Below are 25,532 nucleotides of genomic sequence, written 5' to 3'. Positions count from 1 at the left end.
ACACCCCTAACTGCCCTTTTGTAGCCATGCTTTCTCTCTAATTTTGCTGAACATTGCAAACAAGAAATCTCTTGCATTACATTCCTGTCTGCTGCTTTCAAAACCAGTTCAATAAGCAAAACCACAGAAACCCATGAGAAAGGAAAGTGAACACAAAGCGGTCATCAGGGTCTCACATTATCAAATGTCAACAAGCATTTTTCTACCGAAATAAACACGAGCATCTTCGTGTATTTGGTAATTTGTAGGCTATTCTCTCGGTGTCACTGCGCCGATTAAATGACTTTACATTTGGAGCCAGTACTTTATCCCAGCTGTCATTCCTGCGGTTAACCTCACATATTTACAACCAGGAGACAAAAGTGGCAGTGAACTGTATCCCTCTGTGAAATATACACATGGATTTTCCCTTTTTCAACTGTTTATACTGGGTAAATACTGCATGGCATACAGTGATTTCCATCCGTGGGAAGAATTACGACATCGTTTTTTTACTTATAATTAAGATATTAACAGCTTCAGATCATCTGTGTTTATTCATTATACATCAGAGAGTGGGTTTCAACGCAAAGAAGCTTCAAGTGGCGAGGAAGATATAATAAGTTTGTTATTTTATCATGTAACGGCTTTTACAAACTCTTTTCTTTTAGTTGTATTTCTTTCAAAGTGTAATGTAAATAACGTGAACAGAATGCACCCGTTATGTTGTCTAATATGGCTTTCAACGGGTCAAAAACAGGCTGCTAGTCTGCAGTAGATACAGATGAGACAGCAGATGCTTTTCTAACAATCTTGGAGGCTAACGATTGAGCAAAAACAAGAAACAATCTGGCATTGTGATCGACACATAATGAGACAATTGGCCCGTGGGAACAGACATGCAAAATGCCGACCACTTATAGGAGCAAGCATGCTTGGGGAGTAACAGATAGCATGCTACTGGATGATGTACTCAGGATACAAATCACATAACCGTATTCCCTTAAAGTTGCATAAGTTATCTGATAACTGTTACATTTTATATTTGAGATAACTAGCAGGATAACAATGTTACGAAAAAACTAAAAAGAGAGAATTGGCTTTATGGTTTTGACTCCGTTCTGATTGCCCTGTTGTGATTGGTCAACCGCTCAGAGATGTCCCGCCCCTAAGCCTATCACGTACAATGTGTTGGAGCGCTCCAATAGAAGTGCAAGTGTTATATAGTGATGTAACAGTGTTCCAGAAGTAAACAAAGGAGTCCAATGGAGGCGTTTCAGGGAGGGAGGAAGACTGGGAACTTTTGTGCTCAAGTTGAGTCTATTTTGTCTCTAGAGGGACATTTCATTCTTCCAGCAAGAGGGAAATTGACAACGTTATAACTTTTGGTTTTGTCGTTTTCTCTAATTACATGCATACATTTCCACAGTGCTATACCTCAACAGTATTAGGACAAATTGTGACTTTCTTTACTTGGAAAATGATCTTTGAAATGTACAAACTGAGAACTACAGTACCATACATGTTGCATAGGGAGCATCAAAAGGGGAGGAACCTTGTCTCTCTGCAGAGTTTTAAAGAAGTCTTTCTCTGATAACTCTTACCCTATCTTTTGATGTTGTTCTTGCTGGAAAAGTGTGTGTGTTTGTGTGTGTGTGTGTGTGTGTGTGTGTGTGTGTGTGTGTGTGTGTGTGTGTGTGTGTGTGTGTGTGTATTTGTGTGTGTGTGTGTGTGTGTGTGTGTGTGTGTGTGTGTGTGTGTCTGTCTGTCTGTCTGTCTGTCTGTCTGTCTGTCTGTCTGTCTGTCTGTCTGTCTGTCTGTCTGTCTGTCTGTCTGTCTGTCTGTCTGTCTGTCTGTGTGTGTGTGTGTGTGTGTGTGTGTGTGTGTGTCTGTGTGTGTGTGGGTGTGTGTGTGTGTGTGGGGGGTGTGTGTGTGTGTGTGTGTGTGTGTGTGTGTGTGTGTGTGTGTGTGGGGGTGTGTGTGTGTGGGGGTGTGTGTGTGTGTGTGTGAAACAAAAAAACACACACATGGATGTTTCATCGTCAGGGTGAAGTGAAATGTGAGGAGCAGTGTTGTGATCTGCGTTTCATAGAGGCAGCATTAGTTCAGATACGCTTTACAAGAATGCTGTCGCTTTGAACAGAGCTGTGTTTGGAGTTTGGGGAAAATGCACATTTCTAATCCAAGGAAAATGAGCCTAAAGCCTGTTTTCCACCAAGAGAGCCACAACTACAAACATTACTCAGCCGGTACATTAGACTAATGATCAGGAAGCTAAACGTTGGTTTGGCAAGAAATGAGACAACAACATGGAGCTCTTGTTTTGTTTTATCTGATGCACTGATGGATGTCATAATGTGACTTGTGTCAACTCAATGACATCGCTTTCTTAACTGTTGCATCAAAGGATTTAGAAATGGTGTTTTAAACCATGTAGACATTTTGTTTAATGATTCATTTATTATATAAAGGCAACATCAGAGCTGTGAGTATTCAGCCTGTGTTAGAGAAGCTTTTGAAGCAGATACGTTTACTCCAGTATGGCAGCCTATACTTACTATTTTCCATACTTGAGTGTTTCCAATTTATGCCACATGTACTTCAATAGTCCATTACATTTTTGAGGCAGATGCAGTTTTAATTGCCTCACATTTTAGACTTACGGTTTTTAGTTACTGTGGCCATCAGGCTCAAACTTGTTACGACGGCCCAAAACATTTGCATCATGAGAAACGTGCTGCAGTTTGAAAAACGCTGCAAATATAAAAACACAAATGTTTCAACACCCCTCCAAATGAAGCAACATCTTCACCAACTTCAGGAAACGTGTTATAGCAGAAACAAAGTCATTTACAAGCTGCAGCATTAAAGTGATGAACAGATTAATGCAACAAGAATACTCATTTAATTATATAACAGTATTCTGAATAATACCAACGTCTACTCTTTGTACTTACAGTAAGTACAAAGACTTTCAATGTAATATTACTACTTTTACTTAAGTCATAGATCTGATTACTTTCACACACACACACACACACACACACACACACACACACACACACACACACACACACACACACACACACACACACACACACACACACACACACACACACACAGACACACACACACACACACACACACACACACACACACACACACACACACACACACACACACACACACACACACACACACACACACACACACACACAGAGACACACACACACACAAATAAAGACACACACACAGACACACACACACAACACACACACTCACACACACACACACACACACACACACACACACACGCACACACAGACACACACAGACACACACACACACACACACACAAATACAGACACACACACACGCACACACACACACACACACACACACACACACACACACACACACACACACACACACACATTCCAATGTTCAAATAAATGCAGACTCACAGGAAAACCCACCTACAGAGTGTGCGTGTGGGAAACCACATTCCCACAGTGGGTGGTGGTGGTGGTAATGGGGGTGGGGGTGGTGGTGATGGGGGTGGTGGTGATGGGGGTGGGGGTGGTGGTGATGGGGGTGTTGGGGGTGTTTTTGGATTCCTCTGGCCTGGAGTGTGATCCTGACGGCGGATGGTTTTCCACCTCCGAGGATAAGAGCTCCTCTCCAGCATGTGGACTGTGTTATGGAACCGTCTGGCTCTAATGGCTGTAATGAGGCATCGAGTTGCTCGGGGAGGAAGCGATGGTTCAGAGTCGCTCTGCGTTCGATACGTGATGCATAATGTGGAGGTTTCAGGGGAAGATGGCCAGATTTGTATCTGTGTAATGCGCTCCTGCAGGAGGGAGGTCGACAGAAATGTAATTTGTTCCTAAAAGGACGGAAAACCTGGTTGGTGTGGTCGCTGCAGATGGGGGTCATCATCCTTCCAGCGTATCTACTGTGGGATCGCTGGTTCTCTTTCCATCCTGTCATCTTTTGTTTCAGTTTAGTTGAGTGTTTTCCAGTTTAGTTGAACTTAGTCTCAGTTAGCTTTGTTTGCTTCAGTGTGTTGAAGAATCGTTGTGTAAGAAACTGAACCCCAAACTGCTCCTGATGAACAGATTGAAGCCTTGAATGCAACATCAGTGAGTGAATGTTCAATAATGCAATGTTGACATGTGTTGTGAAGCACAATGGGTGGTTTGTAGACGCAATGAAAAATCACTCTATTTACCATTTTTGTTTTTTTCCCTTTCCTGTAGTGTGTCCTATAAGTTTGTCATTAAAGCACAGAGAACTGTCACAGTAGAGCAGTGTTTCTCAAACTTCTTTCAGACCAAGGACCACTTAACCAATAAAAAAACACTCGCGGACCAGCTAACTCCACAAATATCTCAAAACACATCGTTTTTCTAGAACAGATTATAAATCGCATGAAAATGGTACAAACAAGTGGCAACTTGTGTGATGAAGGTGTTGCACTGGGCTATATCATGATATCGAAAGTGAAACTTAAGCTCGCTCCATCGCGGAGATATTCCCGCGAGACTGCGGAAAACTTAAACACATTTATTTATTTAAAATCTGAAATGTTACCAATATACTCACGGACCACTAGGGGGCGCTCACAGGACACCAGTTGTCCGCGGACCACACTTTGAGAAGCTACAGTAGAGGAAACAAATACAAATATGTACCTGAAAATGAGTAGAATATGTCCTCTTTAAACTGTTTGTCAGTACTGAGTTCAGGACTGAGAAGCAGCAGATACATTTCCTCCACTCTCTCACTGTGAAACTCCGCTTTAGATCAAAGTGATATCTCTTCTTCAGAGTACCGAAGCTCACAGTGAAGCAGAATCATCATTTCCTGTTTAAACCAACATCCTCTACGTCTCTGATCCTCTTCATCAGACCATCACACAGAAGGAAATGGACATAATCTCTCTCTCTCTGACCTTTGGCCTTCAGTAACTTGAGCTTTGTCTGCAGATGGGACGGGTGGCGCAGTGGTCTGTGCGTTTGATCATCAGATCAAGGGGGTGTTGAGGAACTCCAGTTTGAAACCTGCTCCCGCCCCACTGCTTCAGGCCGTTGTGTCCTTGGGCAAGACACTTCACCCGAGTTTGCTCCTGTGGGTATTGTCCACAGTACATGTATAATATCAATGTGTACTTGTAAAAGCACCTCAATGACTTGAAGGTGTGAAGATGGGCGGTGTGGCGCAGTGCATTGATCAAGGGGGCGAAACCCGCCGCCGCTGCGTCTGTAAAGCCGTTGTGTCCTTGGGCAAGACACTTCACCTGAACTTGCTCCTGTGGGTATTGTCCACAATAGGTGACCATTACATGTATGTATGATGTGTATTTGTAAAGCGCTTTGAGTCATTGATAAAGTGCTATAATAAATATAAGGATTATTATTATTATTATTATTATGAGTTTTCAATGATCACCTCTCTCTCAGTCCTGTGGCTTCTCTCAGACTGTGTGCTTTATCCAAAGGGTTGCCAGTTTCCCCCTGCGCTCGTATTATTGTTTCTGATGCCATCTTCGCCCACCGACCTAACTCTGCATTTTACGAGCCTCCAGGAGCTTTGGAGCGTTGTTGTGTTGATGTAGGATCGGGATCTGAGGGGTCCACTGCACTCAAAATCAACAGTCTGACGCCAGGCCTCTGGACGGCGGTGGCCGTGTTGGTGGTTTCACTGGAGGAGACGCAACTCTCTTCTTACACAACTGTGAAAGACCTGCAAGAGATTTAGGCTTTTGTTTCGTAAACTCTTTCAGATATTTGAACTTCTTCTCCCACATGTCTCAAGTTTAGTCTTATTTTAATGGATTTCATTCAAAAACATCTTCTGTTACTCTTATTATGTCAACAGAATGAAAGCCTTGTTGACCCTTTGACTTTTTCTCCACCAGCAGGCAAATTACCTCTGACCCCCTTTGGTTCACAACACGATATTTAGTTAATATTAAGCTGTCTTTTGCTCTTTTCTGCTATAACAAATGTAAATGTCCATTCTGTGGGACGAATAAAGGTATTCTGATTCTAAATTGTAATGGTAACTTATGCGGCAAATCAATCATCAATAATTATATTTGTTCTGCTTTTTAATTTCTATTAGCTGACAATCTAACAGCATTTCTGGCCCGTCATAGACACTCCACCACTTAACCTGTTTAGCCCTGAGCCTGTTTTTCAGGTCTCAGGCTCAAAAATGACATTCCCAGAACAAATGACCATATCTTCACTTCTAAAAGGGTTACATTAATAATCTTTTTTCTCAAAGTAATGATAAACCTGTGAGTTGGATGTAGAAGATTTAGAATCAATATAGATGTTTTTTATTTTAAAGTAAATTCAAATTGAACATAGTAAAAACATGTACAGTAAATGATAGTGTCCATCCAAAAGAAAACATTACTTAAAGAAAACCACCCTTGGATGATGGGATGCTAGACTAAAAGCTTTAGGAATCCAAACATATGATAAGTACCCTGTATCAACATTGATGCAAAACAAGTGACCTTTGACCTTTTTAGAGAGATTTTAAAAAAAAACACTTCTGGGGTCATTTGGGTGGATTTTCCATATCTCTGGAACCCATTGGTCGATTTTGATGATTGACACCTCTTTTTAACCGCTACAGCCAATGGAATCGAGAGGGAAGTTCCTAAAATCCATCTAAACATTACCCATTGGTGAATGAGTGATGCGTAGCCAGAATGTCCCGGAACCGGAAGCTGTGAGAGTCATACACTCTCATAGCAACTATATATGAAAGCTCCGTTATTGACATAAATTTGAAGATGGATTATCAGTAATCATTTCAGACACATTGGATTGACCTATGGATTAACCTTCAGCAGCGTTTTTATCGTTTTGATGCCATTGAACACGTCTTTTGACCAGAACAACAGCATAGGTAAAACAATGTCCCGTTTTTGCTCCGTAAAGCTCTGTGTTGTGATGCCTGTGTTTGCTTCCTCTGTCGCGAGTTCTGATCACTCAGTGATGATACGTATACCCCTAGAATCTGTGGAATCTCAGCTTGCTAGCTAATATCTTGTTTGTGCAGATCCAATATGTAATAAGGGTATTTATACCTAGAGTTCTGTGCTAAGTGTGTTAGCATTTTTTCACTCGGGGCTCATTTAGACCCTTCTTGTGAGATTTGTGTTTTGTTTCGGTAAAAATGGTTCGTATCGTCAGTTAGCTGAGTTTCTTCCCGTTAAGTGGGTATGACACATTAATAGGTTTTTAAATATTAAGAAGCCCTGAGCCACAGTTTTGTGGGGGCCTCCGGGTTGAACAGGTTAAGTCTAAACATCTCAGCATTTAAGTCATAGCCATGAAACTCCAAACACACGGTGGTTCCCGGAGGATTAATCCAACAAAGTTCGACTTGCGCCACCATGACAGATATTTGTGGTTTTGAGTGAAAGTTACAAGCATTGCTCTTTTTTCTAAATATGATCACCAGAGTTTGCAATGAACACAGCCTAGAAAACTCTTCTGGTTACCGAAAGACAAAGTAAAGTTAGCTCCTGCGAATAAGTAAATCCCTTTTGTATCCAGAATGATGTCATCTTTTTTTATGAATTCACGTTTTATCGTTAAAAACAACAATCAAACAGAAGAACATCGTGCAGATCTGTTTCAGATAGCTTCCTGTAAGTCTCTTGGATTTCCATTATTATTGAAAATGTTCATCCGTGTCTTCCTGCTGTCTAAAAGGGACCCAGCAGTGATTTAATGTCACTGCTATTTAAAGTGGTATTTCAAACACTAAATCAAAATCCATCTGCTGAGGAACATCATGATCTCAGTGGGAAATTAGCATGAACCACTGACTCATTTAAATGTTTATCTCTGAAACCACATGAGTGTAACTGTAAACGTTGTTGGATCCTGTCTCGTTCCTCAGATCATCTCCTCTCTACTTTCATTTGTGAAACCCAGGAGGAAATTATGCTAAGTGATGAAGTGGAAGTGGAGCCAAAGTGGTTTTTTTTCCATATAATGACACATCCATCTGGATCGTCAGCCGTCAGTGTTTGGACGTCGTTAATTGTTTGTGTACAGAAGTGGTAAATGTTTACCTGCTTCCTCTGCCGGCCTGTAATCAGCAGATTGAACTGATGGAGCAGCGGAGAGACGAACAGCTGATAAACCTGCCGACATTTAAAGGTCTAACGTGTGATATATTCCTGCTGTAAAATGTCTAAAAACTATTTATCCTTTTGTTATCTCGTGTGTTGAGTTCTATACATGACATTAAACCAAATGTTTCCAACCATTTTCAAACTTTTAATCCATCATTTAATCAGGGTTTCTTTTGGTCTTGTAATGGCGGCGTATCCCACTTTAAGCATGTGTCAGCATTGTCTGCCAGAAGCTGTCATTTTATCCAGTTTTAAAACAGATTTTTACAATAAATGTTTTAAATGTTGGTTGTTTTTTATATATCATGTAACAGGATGAAGGATTTGTGTCTATATCTTAAATTATCGGAGAAACAAGCTTAGCAGGGACTACAGACAAAAAATAGCCTGTTGGCTAACTCTGGCACATTTACAGAAATGTCAATCAATGTGCACTGTCCCTGTCAAATACATTTATAAATAAAACAAAATAGCAAATGCTAGCGACTGCATTGAAGAAACTCTAACCTGAAACTTCTGAATTATGTGTTTTTACAGGATTTATCACCAATGTTGTTTGTTATGAAGAGGAGGAAATCTAACTGGATGATTCGGCTCTGTATAAAAACAACCTGAACTATGAACACTGGAGGAATACCAACTAGCTAATAGCAATGGTGGTAGAGAAAATGTCAGAGGGCCTATGTATAAAAGTCACGGCTCGCCACTGAAATTAATCCACCGCTGGAAATGGAAATAGTCCCAAAGAAAATGCACTACTTCTTCTGTTTGAGTATTATTTACTAAAGTCTGACCAGCTGTATATAATTGAATATGCCTTATATATAGGGGCGCTTTTGGCGCAGTGGTTAGAGCGTTGGTCATCAGATCAAGGGGCGTTGGTTGAACTCCAGTTCCCGCCTCGGCCGCCACTGCGTCAGGCCGTTGTGTCGTTGTCCTCCTGTGGGTAATGTCCACAGTAATGACTCTTACATGTCTAATATGTGTAATGTGTATTTGTAAAGCGCTTTGAGCACCTGTAAAAGCACTCTAATAAAAAAATGTAAACCATTATTATTATATAAAATAAAACAATATGTTAATGAGCCGTTTTGGGATTTGCATCTGAGTCAATGGAGCGACAGACTTTGAAACCAACTTTCACATTTCACATTTTGGTCTTTTCCTGGGTGTGTTGACAATGAAAGAAAAGTCAACGTGAGGAAAAATAATGCCAGACTCGTCCTTTAAACAGGCTGCAAAATGCAAAAATATAATTGACGGTTCTGTGCTGTAATTTGCAGATGTTTTGATTTCTGAGAGTGGAAATGTCCTCCGACTGATCCGTCTCTGTCAGTTTAAAGGAAAACACGAAACTTAGGTTGAAGGTTTCCCAGCTCTCGTGCAGACGAGCGACTGCTGACAGTGAAATAAAGCTGATTATGGTTATTAGCTAAAGCACAGGAGCTAACGGATGTCTGTGGGCCGCTTAATTACAGGTGTTTGGTTTCTGTATGTTTAACACATATTGAATGATGAACCTCAGGAGTTTATTCTATAAATTGGATATACGATATTTGAACTCTTGAAATGTGGTTGTGTCAAAACAGTTGACTTTAACATGTCATATTATTTTCTGATTTAATGTTCATTGACAACAACTCAGTTTTCACATTCTCAGGTTTCTGTTTGGAAGAAGAATATTTTGAAAACACATTTTATTAACGTTTGTTTTAACACACATTTTGCAAAGAGATGGAAAAAACTAATAGATTACAATTAACAAGAAGAAGAAGAAGAAAAAGACCCGACAGGAAACTAAGAGGGCTGTGGATTTTAGATGCTGTTTACTTCCTCGCCTGTCAATCATCATAATACGATAATTACAGCACCAGAGCTGCTCCGCTGAGTCAGCTCCAGCTCTGCCAAATTCACGTTCACTCACGCAGAGCTAATGTGAAGGCTGTGAAATCTGGTTCACTGTCCAGGAGGGAGGGGTCTTAATGACTCTAGTGATCCTCTGACTTTCCTAGAGCCCCTCTCAAAGGTCAAAATATAAGCCTGTTGAAAACCCCTAAGACAAGATGTCAAGTCCATTTTATCAATAAAGTCTCACATCTGCTTCGAAGCGCTCCGCAAATGCTCTCTATCCTCCGACACCTGATCCGAACACCAACGCACAACCCACTGCACCACACGCCTCCAAATCCACCGAGAGTCGATGTGAAAAGTTAAGAAACCACCAAAGTATTTTGTGTACCGTAAATTGGTATTTCAACATGTATATTTTCAACTTTTTTTTAATGCTGTTTTATTTCTATTTTGAGATGTTTACATGAATTGTTTATTTATAATACATGTATGTTTAATTCACCCTGTGGGCATCTTACATGTCCACAAAATCTCATCCATTCCATCCAGTAGCTGGCAAGGCATTTCACTCAAAAACATTCATTTGAACCTCAATTCAAAACTTTTAGTTGTGGTGTTTTAAAAGTAATAATGCCAAAGTTGTTAGGGTTCAACCTCTGGGAAAATGAATGTCCGATAGTTCCAATAGTTTCCCTCAAAACCATGAACTTCAACCTCAAGGGGATTAAAAGTCTTTAGGAGTCATCCTCTGGGAACAATGAGTTTTGACATCTCAACATGTAACGGAGGGATTGAGGCAAGAATTCATACCAGAGGATGAACCGCCTATAATTCCCTGTACACACATTCATGTTTCCCAGAGGTTGAACCCGAAGAAATGTAGTGATCCCAACGCATTTTGGCTTTTTAAATAATAATCCCTCCGTTATATATTGAGATATGTCAGACGGTAAGTCGAAACCTTAAGTTGTATTATTTAAAAAGGCAAAATGCGTGGGGAATGGGATCATTACATTTCTTAGGGTTCAACCTCTGGGAAACATGAATGTGTTCAATCATTGTTATAAAGCAAAAGACAGCGAAGGACACGGGGTTCACCCTCTGGTAACGATGAATGTATCCAAGAGATGTTGAGAAACTTCGGTGGGTATGGGAAGACTGTGTTGCTGGTTTTCAAAAGATCAAATGGATGTGAATCAATGGTGTTCTCTTATCTCCTTTCAGATCCTCTCTTTTTACCAATTTAAGAATTTCTTTGTCCACAAAAAGATGGCAACATGTGGAGAAACCCTGAATCCAGGCATCAAAATGTCCGTTCAGGAACTTGTCAGATGGATTATTAAACTGTAGTACCACCAAACGGATAGGATAGGATAATTCATGGGACAGAACCGAGACCAAGGACTGCCGGGAAGGGAATAAATCAAAAAACTGAAGGTTTGAGATGTTTTTGAGGAAGGAAGGAGCTCTGTGTGCGATTATTTGTCAGTATTTCAAAAACAACAAACCCAGAAGAGAATAAATATCCCTCCTGAGTGAACCGGACAATTTCATTTCTCTGGGTGGAGGGTTTGGCGGTTCGACAGTCCTTCTTCTGAGGAGCTGGAAACCACTAAGAGTTGCTTAATTGTGCCCGGCAAAGGTTCATCAGAAGGTGATTCTCAGAGCAGCACAGTTACGACATCCTTTTGCTTGTTGGAGTAGAAAAGTATTTCAAGGTGGACAAATGTAGCGAGTGTTTAAAGTAGCCTACTGTCGTTAGTTTTTGTTGTTGCAATAATACAGCTTGCTGGCAATGATCTAATCTCAGCCAAGAAAAATGCATGGCACGATATCCAAACAAAGTCAGTATCATTTACATTTCCACAGTTTTGATTCCATCAGTACATGAAAAGCCTTGTGTTAGCTAAGGATACAAGGATACAACGAAAATGGGGAAACATAAGGTAGTCCTATATTTGAAGTGAAACAAACAAGCTAAACTATTTGTTGTTGTTAAAGTACAGAGAATGAGTTCAGGAGTCCATAGTAGTTCCACAGCGAATACCTCTCTACTTTGCTTTTTTACCAGATTGGAGAAGTGGCTTTACCCCTCCAGAGATGACCAGACGGTTCCTGGTTCAAGCATGGCAGAATCATTCAGGATCAGGCAGGAAAGGTAGGCTTAAAGTAATACATGTATATCAAAGATGGTGTCTGTGTAGCTGCAAAGGTTATAACGACAAAAGCTTGTACCACGTCCCCCGACTTGTGTAAGCAAAGATCCTATAACATTTACAAAAATGTTCCGATCATTTAAAGTGGTTTTGTAAAAAGCCTTGAACCTCCAAAACAAGGGCTAAGCTAACCATTTCCTAACCGCAGCTCTCAAAGCTGTCCCTTTGCCTGAATATATCGGTTAGTTCAGGCACTGCTGAGCTGTAAATCTCTTTAGTTAAAACTAAATATCTAAACAAATAAAACAAACATTAATGCAGCCTCCTGATCCTCCTGCATCAGCAGAAATGAAACTCTAAAGCTGCTGTTAAAGTCGAGTTGGCAAAGACGATGATTTATAAACAGCTGACTGCAACACTCTCTGTAATCCTCGGTTAACTCTGCTTTGACAGTTTTTTGGTGATCGGTGAACCTCTTCCTCCTCTTCCTCTCATCTTCCTCTCATCACCCAAAATGGTTGTTTTGCACTCCCTTTCCCGTGGGACAAACAGCATTATTGTTGAACTGTTTGGTCATGTGACCCGTCTCGCCACAGCTCAATGACTCATTTAACCGACTGAACCATCGCCACCCAAAAACAGATCCACTCAGCAGGCTGTGATGTCAGCCTCATTACAGTCATTATCCCAAACTAAACAATGTCTAAACCGACCCAACTGTCTTGTTGGATTTGGTTGATTTATTGATTGTTTACTGAGGTTTCTGCAGAACATTAATGTGTATGGTGTCCTCCTGCTGGGAAAAATGAACTCAAAATCACTTTCTCTCTCGTTAGCTTTTCACCAGACAATTCAATGTAAAAATAAATGATCCCAAAAATGCCAATTTAGGGTAACTATGAACCCTTTCATGCATAGAGGTCACTACAGTGGACAGCTATTCAAAAGGTGTTTTCTTGCATATGCATTGTTTTTTTTTGCATAGTTGCACCATCAGCCACTACATAGGACCCTAATGCATCATCCCATACACTGCCCCTCAGTGGAAAGTCAGTGTAAGTGCATGATACATGTCTCTAAACCAAGATGGACGACAGAAAGCCACATGGACCAAGTCACCCATCTATATCTTGCCAATCCTTTTATGGAAAGCGTCCCCTGCAGGTATAAAAAATGTGGTGACATCAAGTAACAACTAAGGAATCATATAATTCATAAATGATCAAAGTATTGATTTTATGTTTGCAGGACATCATGATTAACCACCTGTCCACTGCAGAGGACGTCATGCATCACTGGCTATATTTCAACTACAATTAATACTGGTACTGCTGCTGCTGTACCCAGGGCCGTCCCTCCCTACAGGCAGATCATGCAGACTGTGGGGCCTCACCTTGTGGAGGGGGCCACACCTTGCGGAGGGGGGCCTCATCTGAGTTGCACCTATGCGCTTATGTGCCGCAATTAGGGTGGCGCGGCACGATTTCGCCGCTGCGAGGCTCCACTCATCAAATAACTGTGCGTGGGGCCTCAAGTTGGCCCCTGGCCCTGGTTATTCTTGAAAATACTTCATCTGCAATATCTTTTTGGGCCGTAAATCAATATACTTATGTTATTATAATGTAATTTTAAGTTTGCACATCTTTATTTATCATTTTTTCAAAATGTACATCTCTTCAGTTCAAACCCTGAACGCATACTGTCCACCTGAGTGGACATATAAATATCTCTTTGAAAAAACTAGATTAAAAAAAATGCCCCAAGAGCAATAATAACACTTGGTAAAAAAGTCCTGACTGAGGCTTTCATAATTCATGCATGAAAGGGTTAACATAACTTGCATGTCTTTGGACTGGAGAAACAATAATGCTAACACAAAGAAAACGTGCAACTTCTACAAAGAAGGGATTTAGAACAGTGCAAACCACCCTGCACACTTTTGCTATTTAGACATTTATGAGTGGTAACAATTTCAGTTATCTCTTTTATTTGAGTCGTAAAAACACAGAAGCATATACAGCATTACATTTTGTAGGAAATCTCAACCAAATGTGAACCCTTTGAGTATATTCTCTTCCTGTATACTCTGGAAAGATCACTACTTTAGTTAGATTGGATCCACATGACCCAGTTTCATCGCAAACAAGTGTTTTATGACATATTTTGTGTTGTGAATGGAACATTTGGAGCATACAGTTTAAGAGTGGAGTATTGGGGTTGCAGATACAAGTAACCTGTGGTTCAGCTTTCTAGGAATTTACAGTAAAAGGGCTTTGTGTGTAAAACAGAGCCATTAGAAAATGACTTCCTGCATGGGCAATGTTATGATTCTGTCTTTCTGAGGTTGTTATTTCTCCTTAAGTAAAAGCAACAGAGTTACAGTAGCTTATGTTAAACCTATTTGGCAAAAAATAACGAGTTGCAATACGAGACTAGAGATGTAATTGATATGTTTTCCATGCACGATAAACTGTGGCCTGCTTTGTTTTGCTTGATTGGAAGAACTGTTGTCGTTGTAGCCCTAGAAACACTGAGGAGCACAAAGACGTGGATTAGAGAAGAGATGTCCTTTTGGAAAAGTGGCAGAAAACAGACAATTGACTGAAAGGCTGTGGTTGGTTTACTTCTGTACATATGAGAGGTTTATGTGGAGGTTTAAAAAAGTGGTATTTCATCCTTAAAACATTGTTTTTGAAATTATCCTTTAATACAAGAACATTTTCAGAGCTCAAAATCAGATCTAAAACATACATCAGATGAAGGAAACACATTTTGAAACTGTGTTTGTTGCTTTTTGTAAATAGAAGTTGGAGGTTTTCCCATTCATTTCAATACAGCTCCCTAGTGGACATTAGAGGAACTGCAGTTGGTCACACTTCAGATCTGGCTAAAACTCTCAAAATGAGGCTTTGACGTCTACAATATCCAACACTTGATAACCAGACAGAGTCCCAGGAACAGGATGGTACAGAGGCAGGAGAAATGGAGGGATATGAGGAGCTTGATTTCTCCCAGAAGGCAGTTCTCCCTGGGGTGAGGAAAGGGGACGGCAGGCTGATCTGGAGGAGGGGGGTTTGGAGCCTGGGGCATCTCGCAGTAAACACCTGTCCAGCCCTGGTAGCACTGGCAGGTGAACTTGTGCTTCATGTCCAGGATGTCGTGGTTGTTGAGGTGTCCGCTGACGTGGAAGCGTGGACCTCTGGGTGTTGGGTTTCTGCGGATGTGGAAGAAACGCGGGTTCAGGTGAAGGTAAGCGCCCGAGTCGAGGCTCTTTCGGACGCACCTGCCGTTCTTCTTGCAGAGCGCTTTGCTGCACAGCTTGGCGGCAGAAGTGACGTTGATGACGTAATGTCCCAGCGGACCGTCGATGTACTTCTTCACTGTCAGGCAGTTCCTCTGCAGGAGATCACAGTTAGTAGTGGTCAAATTAGGGACCCATAAACATGTCAGTCTTTCAGTTAGTGTGTACAGACAGAGAGATCTAAATACCGTTTCCACAATCTCAGGTTTCAAACAGGTTTCAAGAGTCTGATGACTAACACTCAAGTCAAAAGAAGCACTTCAATTGTTTCATAGTTAGAACATTATCAGTTCTGATCATATGACACATACTTCTACTCCTAGATTTATAGCTGAGTATGTTGTAAACAGGATGTAAAAAAATCCACAGACTGAAAACAATCCAGACCACTTTCACACATAAATCTGATGCTTTTTCTTTTGGTTTACTCGAGAGAATAATGATATCCTTGTTTTATGCACAGTGACTGCTATGTATCATCCTTTAATTCTTAATGACTTGTTTTCTGTAAAGTGTGCCATAATATAGAAGCATATAAAAACAATATGCATTTGGTTTAGGGCTTCTCCTTTCTTCTGATTAGAGTAGATTTAAAGCTTTTGGTATTAAAAAGAGTATTGAACTTATTTAACCAAGTGTACACCACTTTTATTAGTTTTACTTTGTGCCATTACCTTTGTTCGTGAATACTCTGATGATCCCCAGAGGATGACTCCTGACGCTCCCAAGACAGCGCTCTCCCCGATGGTGTGAATCAGATCGCTCTGAAACACAACGACGCCAGAACACTTTACTCCTTCTCTTCCACTTTTTCATGATCTACAAATGCTCTTGGGACAACGAACATATTGGGAAGGCATCTTTAAGGTACATGAGAGAATACAAAAGTATACTGTACTTCAAGACCATTTCATTATAATATGTATAAAGCAACACCAAGTCTAAACCTGCAATTATCATGATAGAAAGAAGTTCAAGTTTTTGTAAAGGGTTTTATCAAACAGAACTGAAAAGCTTACCTCTGAAAGAACAGCAAAGGTGTACGCATAAAAGGGTCTGGAGTAGACAAACACTGGCAACGTGTAGTCGGTACGGGCGATGGACGCGATCCTCATGGCTTCTTTGACTCGATAGTGGACGAACTTGACCGTGTTGGGTGAAGACTTGAGTTCGTAGTCCAGGTAGATGGACGGGTAGAGAGCAGAACTCCCCTTCCAAAGCCACATCAGATGGTCGTTGCGTACGTGCTCCACGTTGGGACATTCGCCGGTGTACCGTTGAGGGTGCGTCTTGTACCCGTAGTTGTAACAATCCGGGAAAAGGTAAAACCCCCAAAGTCCGTCCGGCCTGCGACTTTCCGCTAAGGCTAAGGTCATGTTCATGAAGGACTGCCCGGCCCTCTCAAACCCGTCCTTTGCTTCTTTCTCCACCTTGCTTTCCGGCCAGTTCGGGTGAAGCTTCCGGATCTGTTCCTTGGATCTGTTGCGGTAGATAACCTTGGCGCCCCAGTTTCGCACCCACTGAGGCCTCCAGTTCTCCCAGTCAATGACAGCCATTCCTCGAAAGTCCTTGTGCGGGATTAGCTTGTCAATATCCGCCCGGGCCTTGCTCAGGTGTTTGGAGACGCTCTGGTTCTGTGGAAGTCCTCCGTTGATAGGGACCCCGGAGTTGGAATAGTATGGGTAGTATCCCAAGTGGCTGTGGTAGAAAATGGTGACGTTTGGTCCGCTTAGGGTTTCGTTAAGGTTTGCTACAATGTCGAAAACACTAAGGTCCAAGTCAACTTTGAATCGAAGGCGGCAGGACTCGGTTGGAGCGTTCCACACGACAACAAAAGGTCGATGAGGGATCAGAGGTGCCCTGGACGGCTTCATTTGGTCACCCTGGATTTGTGGCTTTACTCCAACGCCAACCAACAGGGCCAGAGCCAGGAGACGGAGCCCCATCAACGCCATGGCCCCTTATTCCTCATGGAGCAATTAGTGGTCCTGCACAGGAGAGAAACGGGCATGTTTGGAGAAGACATTAGGAGCTTCAGTGAGCAGAGATAATCAGCCGGGGCCTGTGAGAATACATGTGAGGGATGATCAGCCAAGTGAATGCTCCAGATTCCACAACACAACAAAACACAAAGCTTCCCTGTTCTCAGCGGGAGCAGGACTGAGACGAAAAGGATGCAGGTTCAAATCCCAAAGTAGTGGATATACTGTGGACATGGAGAGAAATGAGAATAGGCTTTTACTTCTACTTTACTTTTACACATTAAAACGCCACTTAGATACAGTCAAAATGCCCTTCTATGGACTCTAAAGAGAAATTCATTAATAGACTCATTCAATGATTTTAAACATCATCATCAAACCCATCTGCTGCAGCTATTTAGGGTTTCAGAGAGAAATGTGTAGTACTAAAGCTTTTAGTCGTAGCAGAGAAGAACTCGTCTTTCCCAATATAGAAATAGAAGACAACTAGGCATGAAAATTTGGGCACACATGAACGATGTACACAACTCTTAAGACAAACATGTATTCCTTAGCTCATAACAACTGCAATAAGACCGCAAGTACACCACTGTCTGATTAACTGGAAAGCTATTCTTTGTCATCTAACCTTCACCCTTGAGCATTTTAAACATACAGTAAACATTGTTTTAAAAAGTTGTCTGACAATAGGACAATAGGAACTTTGATTTTTCTCAGTATTCTGTACTTTTATTCAGGAACCACAACTTCAAAGCTTTGGAAACCCATCTTATGCAGTTACACATACTCAAATCCACGGTTGGTCTCTTTGTAGCTCTGCTTTTTATTTTGTCCTCTGTCTTTCCTTTTGAAACGATTCCCTCTGGCTCTTTATGTAAGAGCCCCTTCTAATTGCTCCTGGCGCCCCGTCATATTGAAGCAATTCATTTTCCAGTTTTTCCAACGTCGGGGAGGGGGGAAAGACATTGTGACCCCACTCTTGGGAAACATGGCTGCTGAGGTTGCCTCCAAGGACGCCACGGAAAATCTCCCATCATTCCTTTCGTGGGATTGTAACCAAAGCATTTGAGAAAGGAAAACCACGCTTCTCCGATCATTTCAACTTTTCATTCTTCTGATGAGTCGCTGGCCCTGGAGCTCATGTTCTCTGCTTAGTTTAATGGCACGAGAACTTTATGGTCACAGTAATCTTGGATGTGGATCAGTGAGTAGAAAGCTGGCTGGAGAAGACGGTGAAAGAAGAAGAAGTCATATTCACAAATAAACTGACAAAACGTTTCACTAAAAACATTTAAAAAAGGCTGTAATTCATCAAGTTTCTTCAGTTTAGGAAAGCTTCTCCTGAGGCAAAAACCAGTTTCATAACCCTTCCAGCTCGATGGGTTTTCTGGTGGTATTGATCCAAGACAAACAGAGTGCGGTGAAGCCACTCAGGCTGTCCGCGAAAACCACCAGAAGCCTGGAAACACGGCAACTGTAGACCACAAGAAAAGACCCCCCAATCTGACACAGGAGACTCGGTTTGATGTTTTGTCTCCAACAGATACAACAGAATGTTAAAAAGCAGCTGGACTCAACTAAGTGGATCCAGACGAGGACAAGGGGTTAATGGTTTTTAACCACGCCATACTGGTTTGGCTCTGGAGAGTAGGTCTACCAGATTGGAATATTAACTACTGGATGGATTTCCAAGTAATTAAGTTTAGGCAATCCATTGTCTCGAGATTTTATAAGAAATAGGAAACTTGTTTGCTCCCAAATTCAGAAAATGATTTTGTTGGCATAGCATTGCAAGTAGTGCTGTGTACCTGGACTCACATTCAGGTTCAGGTCCGGACTCAAGTCCAGGGGTTCAGGTTCAAGTCCGGACTTATAAGTCCGGACTTGTGTCAAGTTGTGTGAGTAACTAAAGTGAACTTATTGTGAGCTAATTATCAATTGAAAATAAACTCATAATCAACTCAAATTGAAACTAGTCAGGTTTATTGTGCCCCCTTCCAACTTGTGTCTACACCATGTCTTTTCTATAACTCTACATGTGTTACTAACTACACAACACAACTACATACATAGTGATGTACATACAAGACTCAATATGCAAGAGTACAAGTCTATGTGTTCTTGTTCAAGAACAACAGCATATTGACATTGTCTGGGTGAAGTGTTGCTCTTTCGGCAGACACTATATCACCATACATACAAAGGAGTTAGCTTAGCTACACTACCATATATGGCAACCAGCATCCCACGCTGTCAGTGTCCACTATGTCTAAGCCAGCTTCCCTTGACGTCACACAGATCTCGCGAGCAGTTGCGATATTTTGCGAGACTTCGTGAGTTCAGTAATGGCCGCCATATCAGAAGCCAAAACAATGTTTTTCGTCTTTTCTCAGCGCAAATTTCTCGATCTATGGAAGGTTTTAGATGGTTTAGAACAAAAAGGAGAATATACGTAAGTACCGGTTCCTGACGTTCCGGTTTTAACCGGACTTGAACCGAAACTTTTTACAAGTCCAGTACCGGTTCGGCGTACCGGTACGCAGCACTAATTGCAAGTAAGTTTAAAATGCAACAAAATAAAAATAAATAGTAAATATATATATATATATATATACATGTCAACAGTAGTAAGAAAAAAAGCAGTTAAAATACAAAAAGTGATGGGAATGATGTCTCTTTGAAGGGAGCCGGATCTTATGGCTCCGTTCCTTTCAAAGAGCCGTTCAAAAGAGCCGTTTTTTTAAAGGGGGCGGGGTTACTAGGTTTATCTGCAAAATAATCACCAGTCATAAGGATATTTAAGTGGCGATGGAGATTATTTGTTGACCCTGCTTTAAAGGATATTTTGCCTTTACAAATGGTGCGCTTTATCACTGCCTGGGTTTTGGTTGAAGTGCATCCAACTGCGTTTTCGAGTTTGGCTCATTTTCCATCCGAAAAACACGTCGTCTACCTGTCCTGTACCACTTGTTATGACTTCTCTCTCTCGCGTATTCCGTTAAGACACACCCCATCTCACTCCTCCTACCAACCTACCAATCAGAGTAGGGGGCGGGTCTTCACAGAATACAAAATCAAGCTTTTTAAAAGGCGAGTGGATTTTGGCAGGCAGTGAGTGCGGACCAACGATTGAACGAAAAAAAGAACGGCTCTCACCAAGTACGACTCGGTTCCCCTCGTTCGCGACCGACACATCACTAATACAAAAACGTAATAGACACAGGGAGCGACTGCAATTTGCATGGCGCCATCTTGCATATTTTGAAATACTCATAACTTTCCATAGAGCTACATAAACACCTATCATTTGTTCATTACTTTGGATTATGACCAAATTCATGCACAGCTAATGACATGTACCCAATAAGCTGTCAGCCTACGTTGGGATAAGTACAAATCAGCTCATATTAGCATGTTAACAATTAACTATAGGTTATGGATAATTCCATGGTATTCCAGCCACAATTGAATAGATGTACTTTCAGGGAAGTGGAAACTAGAGAAAGATATCAAAGCTAGCTATGCTGTACTATTCGATGTAATATGATACAGAGGTCAAATATGTACTTTAAAGGGAAATCGAGACGTCAAATAAACTTCAAGCTGCTAATTTAGCATGCCTAAAGAGTGAGCTAACCATCATGCTAGCTAGTCAGTCACAGTATATTTCTCAACTTATACTTAGCTGTACTTGGTTGTTAACTCCCTTTTGGAATTTTGATATTCATAATTTCCATTCAATACAGAGTTACTGAAGATGGAAACTCTGTAGGCTCGCGTTAGCATGATTTTATCTGCAGTGTTTTGGCTACAGTATAGTGCAATATGGAGAGATTGTGTGTGGGGGTCTCAGGCTGGTCTGGACGGGACTGAGCGAGTGTGTCTGATTGTCCAGTAGTTTACAGGGAAATCTGGAAAATATGAAGCCAGCCTAGAATTAGCATTTAATGATCCAGCGTTAATGCCTAACAACCAGAGACAGAGTGACTGTCGTTGTTCAGCAACACCACAAATCGTAGTGTGTGTGTGTGTGTGTGTGTGTGTGTGTGTGTGTGTGTGTGTGTGTGCGCGTGTGTGTGTGTGTGTGTGTGTGTGTGTGTGTGTGTGTGTGTGTGTGTGTGTGTGAGAGTGTGTTGGGGGGCTTTTAAAACCACAGAAAGTCTGAGTCAGACCGCTGATTCGACTCCCAACATGTGTGTGTGTGTGTGTGTGTGTGTGTGTGTGTGTGTGTGTGTGTGTGTGTGTGTGTGTGTGTGTGTGTGTGTGTGTGTGTGTGTGTGTGTGTGTGTGTGTGTGTGTGTGTGTGTGTGTGTGTGTGTGTGTGTGTGTGTATTTAAAAAAGATTGCTGTGCATTACGGTTAAATTGAACCATATTATTCTCCAGGCTAGTGGTTTGTATTGGCGCAATTTTGAGCAGCTCGTGTATGTTAGCAAACACGAAAATAAATGCATGACAGACGAATCATTGTGTGAAATGAAATGATTCGTAACATGATGAAAACTCATGTCTTAAACTATTTTTCCATCCCATTACATGATCCAACATTATAGATATAGGCTTTACTTCTAGGAAATGTATTTTGTACTTAAATGACCCCGTGACCTTTGCTTTAGCAACATATTAAAGACACACTTAACATGTTAAACTGGTTATGGAGGTTAGTGGTGAGACTTTAAGAATAGCTAAATTATTAAGGTATTATTCTGTCCCAACACAGCTGTAAAATATTAGGTATAAAAGCTTGCAACACACCCACAAATACAGATCAGATGTGCTGTCGCAACTCAAAAATATAGTATCTCGTTAATTTGATTCCCACCGAGGTCTTTACAGTAAACTCCATCCCTGTCAGGCACTGATTAATTCTGGTTCCCTTCCAGGGTTCAGTCGAGTCTTGATTATGTTCACGTGTGCTTTTTTTCGACTGCGGTCTCTCCACTGCAGTTTCCAGATGTGATTTTACGGTTTTATTAACACCAACGTGCTGAAACTTCACCGCTGCAAATGAGGAAAACCTGCATTTTGCATTTAACTTTCACAGTTCTACTAATAACACCATCTGTCTGTCCAAACAGTTGTCTATTTTTATGCAACACATGAACATTGCCATGTCTTCTGCATGGTTTAGCTTTAGACTTGTGTACATGAGCGTAATCTAGACCATTATACAGATTTCACCTTCCACTACAAAAACTCGAAATATTGCCAAGTATATTAGTCTAATACATATTTGCCAACCTTTAGACCTCAGAAATCGGGAGCATTTCAAAATGGGGGGGGGGGGGGGTGGTGCTAGTGAATCGCCGGAGCTGTTTAGATTAACATTAACATGCTTATTGTAGTTGTAAGTGCACTTCCTTGCGGTCTGTAGCACCGTCCTTGATGGAGCATACAGTATGTGTGGGCTGGACCTGTATTTTACAGGAAAGGAGTGAGCAGAGAGTAGAGTAGTTGTCGATTCTTGTTCTGTTTTCTGTGAATATCTGCCTCACCCTCTCAGACTTTGAGTTGCGCGCGCTACTAAAGAGACGTGTTACCATGGAAACCAAACAATGCTGCAGCTGTATTAAAGTCCGAGTGAAAACAGTCTTGTGTAAATCTGATTTTGTCAGAAATCGGGAGAAATGCGGGAGAAATATGACCCCGGGAGGAAACCGGGAGAGGGCAATGAAATCGGGAGTCTCTCGCGAAAATCGGGAGGGTTGACAAGTATGGTCTATAATAGCTAGTCAGAATATGTCTCTACACCTGGTATAAGCAACCCGGTCTCACAGTCTGCGTACAAATGACACGACTTTGCAAAGGCGTGCATATGATACGCTGATATTGCACCTCAAACATTACGGCCCGTCTACACTATAGGCATCGAAAAATGCTTTCAACGCTTCGCCCATTCGGACGTAGAAGATTTGTAATCTTCGCCGAACTGCATTGTGGGGAGCATGGCATGGCTTTGCAAGCATCACGAGCATCTATCGGCATCAAAAGTTGAACAATGTTCAACTTTTGAGGCTCGATGCTTGGCATCAGCCAATCAAATCCCGTTTATGCAAATCCCGCCAGTGCAAGCGCAGCCAATCAAACCGCGTTCTAGCTGGGAGAGCCAGACCGCTGTTCATTTCCTCATATTCCAAACGAGATATTACGGTAGCAAATCACCCGGTTCTTTACGACCAGAACTATTTACCGGGATACAAACCGGAGGAACCAGGCATGGAGGGAGGTGGCGGAGACAGTGGGTGAAACTGGTAGGTTTTCGCCTGTTTGGGTAGTTTATATCCAGTTTACTTAGTTTAAACATTGCTATTGCTTTGTATGTCGGGGGCGGGAGATTCATGTGATTGGTTGTTGGTCGCGTTGCTCGCAAAAAATCGCCAAGCTTCAGACACGCCCAGCTTCAAGATTTTTTTATGCCTGTAGTGTAGACGGGCCGATGGCTTCAGGCTTGAATCGCCGTTCCAATGACAGTTTCAATGTTTGGGGTGCAATAAACGACACAGCAGCTTATTGGGTTATGGTTAGGGTTAAATAAATGGCAAAGATATGTAGAAAATAAACGCATTTAAGATACCTTCATAACAAACGTAACGTGGGAGTATCATATGCACGCAAAATCGGACTTCTGCGTATCTATTGCACGCCTTTGCAAAGTCAAGTCATTTGTACGCAGACTGAAGAGAGTGGGCTGGGTAAATAACTTCAGAAGTAACACTGCAGTGAGATATCGGGTCTTGTTTTTAGACAATCATCTTTTTGGGTCAAAAAATCTTATTTTGAGTTGTATCTCAGATGAAACTTGTTTTTTACATATTGGAAAATCACCAACTAACATCAGAAAACAGAAACTTTTTGAGCATTTACGGCTTATATTGTAACAACATTTCCTGATTCTGGTCAAATATAATTCAAAATGAGCCAATTAATCTGATTTATCTAAATATCCCTTCTTATATCAAGAAATGTTATCAAGCACATTTTCACTTCTTCTATTGGCAGATATTTTTACTTAGTTCAAGTGGAAACAACTCGTTTTCATTATTTCTTTACTTGTTATGGAGCAGCATTTTTTCCAGTCAACTAAACCATGAAATTATTTGAGTATTAGCTTCAACTTACCTGTGACATAAACCAGGATCAATTCCACTCCTTATCCGAATCAGAATCAAGTTCATTGCCATCAGGTACGTTTACAGATACAAGGAATTTGCTTTTTTATATCGGGTTGTTCGAACATAAACAATCTAAGAAAATAAGTTGGAAAAGTATTTAAAAAATATATATATAAAGGGATAATAAAAAATAAGAACAATTTAGCTTTACAAAAGGATACTAAAGATAAGTATTTACACCAGATTGATTCATTAAAAAACAACATTCATTTAGAAGAAATATTATTTAAATATAACAGTTTTATGATTAGGATAACGTACCGTTCCGTCCCTGCTAACTGCTCTGTGTATCGAGGCCTCTTGCAGGTTTATTTCCTCATCTCTAAAGTTTTAGATACCAAAGTTGTCCATCAGATGAGCTTCTGAGTTGTCTCTCTGTCCCCTTTCTCTCAGGATGTAACGGGACAAGAGATGCCCCACTATATTGTTCATTTGGCCCCTCCTCATATGAGCCCAACAGGACTCTCATTAACTGGACAAAGGGCAGATGGGCAGTTAACAGAAAGGAGCAAATTATAGGGTGTAAAGACTTTCTGTTGACCACAATTCCTCGCTAATTTGATATAGTCTAAATGTATGTAACAAAAAAGTGAAGCTAAAAACGTACGAGCACAACACCATGCCTTTATGTTGCGAACAAATTAAAATGACCTAAGTCTAAATACATTCTTCGGAACAGCATGCGTTAAATGCTGAAGCTAGCGTGGCTACATACTGAAAAAACTATGCTAACACGTGGATGTTTAGCAGATATCATGTTTACCATGTTGCTTGTAAGCATGCTAGCAGGTGCACCAAAAACGAAATAGATTTGAAGCAGGAGGGGATGTTTAGTTTTTTTGGTATTTGACAAAAAAATCAAGTGTTCATATTGACATTTTGACCTGGTGATGGCGCAACTGGAAAAGTTAAGGGATCTATGGAG

At 41.2% G+C, this 25,532-nt stretch overlaps 1 protein-coding gene across 1 annotated transcript; it reads right to left on the bottom strand.

Annotated features, from left to right (window-relative positions):
* Nucleotides 1–14,426: 14,426 nt before the first annotated feature.
* On the bottom strand, nucleotides 14,427–25,109 carry hyal6 (hyaluronoglucosaminidase 6). Its single transcript, XM_079681901.1, has 4 exons — nucleotides 24,869–25,109; nucleotides 16,474–17,442; nucleotides 16,129–16,218; nucleotides 14,427–15,549 (listed from the first exon to the last, which is right to left on the bottom strand). The coding sequence occupies exons 2-4, from the start codon at nucleotides 17,407–17,409 to the stop codon at nucleotides 15,070–15,072; spliced, it is 1,506 nt and encodes a 501-aa protein (XP_079538027.1). The 5' UTR covers nucleotides 17,410–17,442; nucleotides 24,869–25,109; the 3' UTR covers nucleotides 14,427–15,069.
* Nucleotides 25,110–25,532: the final 423 nt, after the last annotated feature.

The sequence above is a fragment of the Notothenia rossii genome (assembly GCF_949606895.1).
Source record: "Notothenia rossii genome assembly, chromosome: 5".
Classification (NCBI taxonomy): domain Eukaryota; kingdom Metazoa; phylum Chordata; class Actinopteri; order Perciformes; family Nototheniidae; genus Notothenia; species Notothenia rossii.
Note: the sequence above shows the minus strand (reverse complement) of the source record. Positions and strands in the feature narration are given on the sequence as shown.

Excerpts from the sequence above, each read along its gene's own strand:
- hyal6 (XM_079681901.1), bottom strand. The coding sequence starts at position 17,409 with ATGGCGTTGATGGGGCTCCGTCTCCTGGCTCTGGCCCTGTTGGTTGGC. Across the intron at positions 16,219-16,473 it reads CCTTTGCTGTTCTTTCAGAG|AGCGATCTGATTCACACCAT; the intron begins GTAAGCTTTTCA and ends GTTGTGTTTCAG. Across the intron at positions 15,550-16,128 it reads CAGAGTATTCACGAACAAAG|AGGAACTGCCTGACAGTGAA; the intron begins GTAATGGCACAA and ends GATCTCCTGCAG.